This window comes from Cyclopterus lumpus, chromosome 6 (assembly GCF_009769545.1).
Source record: "Cyclopterus lumpus isolate fCycLum1 chromosome 6, fCycLum1.pri, whole genome shotgun sequence".
NCBI classification, from domain to species: Eukaryota; Metazoa; Chordata; class Actinopteri; order Perciformes; family Cyclopteridae; genus Cyclopterus; species Cyclopterus lumpus.
In genome coordinates, this window is record NC_046971.1 from 12,323,677 (window position 1) to 12,327,182 (window position 3,506).

The 3,506-nt window shown below is 39.6% G+C and overlaps 1 protein-coding gene across 1 annotated transcript; it reads right to left on the minus strand.

Annotated features, from left to right (window-relative positions):
- Positions 1–1,229: 1,229 nt before the first annotated feature.
- Positions 1,230–3,300, minus strand: si:dkeyp-59c12.1 (uncharacterized protein LOC555379 homolog). Its single transcript, XM_034535393.1, has 4 exons — positions 3,195–3,300; positions 2,959–3,012; positions 2,807–2,874; positions 1,230–2,330 (listed from the first exon to the last, which is right to left on the minus strand). Exons 1-4 carry the CDS (start codon positions 3,241–3,243, stop codon positions 1,911–1,913), a joined length of 591 nt encoding a protein of 196 aa, XP_034391284.1. The 5' UTR covers positions 3,244–3,300; the 3' UTR covers positions 1,230–1,910.
- Between the last annotated feature and the right edge of the window lie 206 nt (positions 3,301–3,506).

Genomic DNA, 3,506 nt, shown 5'->3' on the forward strand with positions numbered 1-3,506 from the left:
TTCAGGTGTCTTAAAAGTACATCTTGCATTGTGCTTAATGGCACAAAGGTATTTTTTGTGGCACAAATTCTGTTGAAAAAGCCTGTATTATTTCAAGACTTGATGCAAATGAATATGCTCACACAATATCGTAATTTAATCATAATAATTCCAAATGCATTTTCCTCATTCAGTGTCATTAAAATGGAAAACCATCTTGTGAATGTAAACTAATTATTTTGGAGCAGCACATGCAGACGCATGAAGGCAGCTCTTGCAGGTGACACATGTCAGGCTGCAGTATATTCTGGGTCGTGCTGGGAAGCGACCGCAGACTGGGAAGCGATCGCAGACTGGGAAGCGATCGCAGACTGGGACAAGGTCCTGCAGGGGCCAGCCTGCCCCGTCTTACCTTGTTAACCCGGGCCGTTTGGCCTCCCATGCTGCGGCCTTAGCCACACAGATGGACATCGTCCTGACCCTTAGCGGCAGAGGTTGAAGGGATTAAAAGAAGAATAGGGGTGTCTGCCACCCAATGGTCTTAATGCTTTCTGTTACATTAAAACATTGAAATTTGAGTCAGATTTGATGATTTCAGAAATAGTTTTAAGCAACACATTAAATCTCAGTTAACAGTTATTTGCAGCTAAAGGACTTAAAGAAGTGTGTTATAGCTGTATGTTGGGAGTCAGGACAGTGGAAGTAGATGCAAAAAAACAATGTGGTGTAAAGTTAGTTTGGGGATTGTCGGATGATGTAATCGGTAAAGAAACCATCCTTCAGTCTATTAGCATCCATCCATTGAATTTCTACAAAATCCAGCCATATTGATTATTGATCTGAAGTAGACCCATCATCACCATCACTCCTTACGAGGCATGAGTATTACCTAGTGGGCATTAAAGAGCAATAATGTTACTGAAAATGAAATAAACATTTTATACAAATGAAAAAATAAATAAATCACTGTAAACGCTCTCACGTTATCCCGTGACCCTTGGATAGAAAGAGATAAGCAACAAGGGTTCTTTGGGGTTCACAAAAGCTCTTTTATTGCTTATCGCACACAAACACTGTACTTCCGCAGTCTTGTCGCGCCGCGGCCCTCTTTCCCGTCACTACTGCTCCTTTTGAGGGAAAAACAGACACACACACACACACACACACACACACACACACACTCACTCATTAACCGAAGCTAGGCTGATTAACCCTCACCCCAGCTGAGGTTGATTAGACCTGTCCCGACACTGTTCCCTGAACCACATCCCCGCTCCACCCACTCTGCAGCTGAGCCTAACCACACCCCACAATCACATTTTATGCTTTATTTAAAACCTTGTAAGACAAGGTTTAAACAAACAATACATTTCAGTGGAAAACCTTTTCTTCTTTTTTTTAAACTTTATAGTGTTTATACTTACATACACATGTTTTACTTCAAGAATACAATTCATTCTTGAGCAGGACTTTTCCAGTTTTACTTTTGATATTTCTTCCATTCTTTGGTCATCATTGTGAATAAAAGCACATTTTGTGCATATCATTTCTTCCACTCTAAATCCACATTTTAAACATATTGCACACAACCGTATCTTACATGTTAAGTATCTGTCTAATGAATGAGTCTGTAATTTCATCAGTCTCCTGTTACTTGAAGTGTAGTTAACCTCAAAATCTGTCACCCCCCAAACAAATATCACATTGTTTGGCCTCCATGTTTTTCCCCCTTGGAGTCTTTCCACACATTTGAAGGAAGAGCAGCTCCCATCTCCGCAGTGTCTCTGATCTCGGGAGACTTCATTGTTACCTTTGACACAGTAACATGGTTATTTCTCATTAACTGTAATCCATCCAGTCAAATACACACAATGTGTAACCTCTCTTTTGAAGATTTGTAGAAAATGTACTCCTCTTCCGGCATAGTCTTACTAAAAGGAGTCTGTCCGTCTCCTGGCAAACACTGCCGACATGGTTTTCACTATGCCCCTGAACCCCAGAGGCCTCTTTGAGGTCAGCTTGGCGTCCTTCATTCTGTCCACCAGTCCGTGAAACACCATGAGCACGCTGTGGTAGTTCTCAGCCGCCGACACCTCGTAGAAGTGGCAGTCCGTGTTGAGCGCCAGCAGCCGGCCTTCCTCGCTCAGGACTGTCCGTCTGTGGTGCAGGTCCCTCTTGTTACCCACAATCACTATGGGCACTTTATCTGCACTCAGGTAGTCTTTCGTGGACTTGATGGTCTGAATGAGCCTGCTGACCGAGTTGAAACTGGCCCTGTCGCAGATGCTGTAGACGAGAACGTAGCCGTCTGCCCATTGGACCTTCTTCTCAAAGAGTGAGGTCTCCACATCCTGCAATAATAAGATCATTTAAGTTCGTGGCGAAAAGTAACATTATACATTTCCACAAACTGCAAAGAGACCTGTAGTTTACTTGAGTTTTACATTTATACTTCTACACCACTTTCAAACACAAATAATGTACTTTTACTGCACTACAGCTTTAATTAGTTACTTTGCAGATTAGGAGTTTAGACACAATTTTATGATCATCTTCTAAATGGTGAACAAATATTTTATATAAAACTACCCAAAAGTAGAGTTTAACATAAAGAACACTATGAAATGAATTACAGGCTATTATTAGGGACATTTTATGTAACTTTATACTTAAATAACATTTTTAAATGAAGTATATTTTACATTGGAACACTTCAACTTTTACTCAATTTGAGGAATACTTCATCTTGTTAGAAGAATAAAGCAGCATTAATAAGATAATAAATAATTTATCGCAACTGTCAGATAGTTATTATATCTCTCCTCACCTCAGAATAAGGTGAATCCCAAATATTGAGAGTGAATTCCCTCCCAAAACTGTGACTGTAGATGGATTCTGCAAGATAAAAGTTCAGTGAATGGAAAGTTAGATGAAGCTAAAATGCTACATTGCACCGACGTTAGTAAAACAGAAACTTACCAATATCTCCATACTCTCCGATGAATCTCCGAGTTAAGAGACGCACAGTAATCGCTGGAAAACAACAATATGTCATGCATATGCACCAGAAGGATATACACACACACACACACACATATATATATATATATATATATATATATATATATATATATATATATATATATATATATATATATATATATGTGTGTATATTACACATATTACACATCTAACTATTTCTCCGCTGTTCTTACCTGATTTCCCGACGCTTTCTGTCCCCATAACAACAATGTTGGCATCCATTTTCGAAGAGACAACTGTGTGGAGCGTCTGAGCTCAACGTGAGCTGTCTTATAGGACACACGGGTGGGCGGAGTAAAGAAAAACACCCAAAACAACAACAGAAGCAGTTATTTCACCCACGTGGTCTCGCACACACGCCTGTCTATGGCAGGAACCCGCTGCAGGTGAATGAAAGTTAAAAAAGTTATATGAATATATATATATATTTTCTTACAGGCTTGTTTTTTGTTATGACTTTTTAGGAAAAATAAACTTAAGTACAT

Bases quoted from the DNA above. Each gene is read 5' to 3' on its own strand.
- si:dkeyp-59c12.1 (XM_034535393.1), bottom strand. From the start codon at position 3,243: ATGGATGCCAACATTGTTGTTATGGGGACAGAAAGCGTCGGGAAATCA. The intron at 3,013-3,194 runs GTAAGAACAGCG...GTTGTTTTCCAG, and splicing joins AGAAAGCGTCGGGAAATCAG to CGATTACTGTGCGTCTCTTA. The intron at 2,331-2,806 runs GTGAGGAGAGAT...TTATTATTGCAG, and splicing joins GGGATTCACCTTATTCTGAG to GATGTGGAGACCTCACTCTT.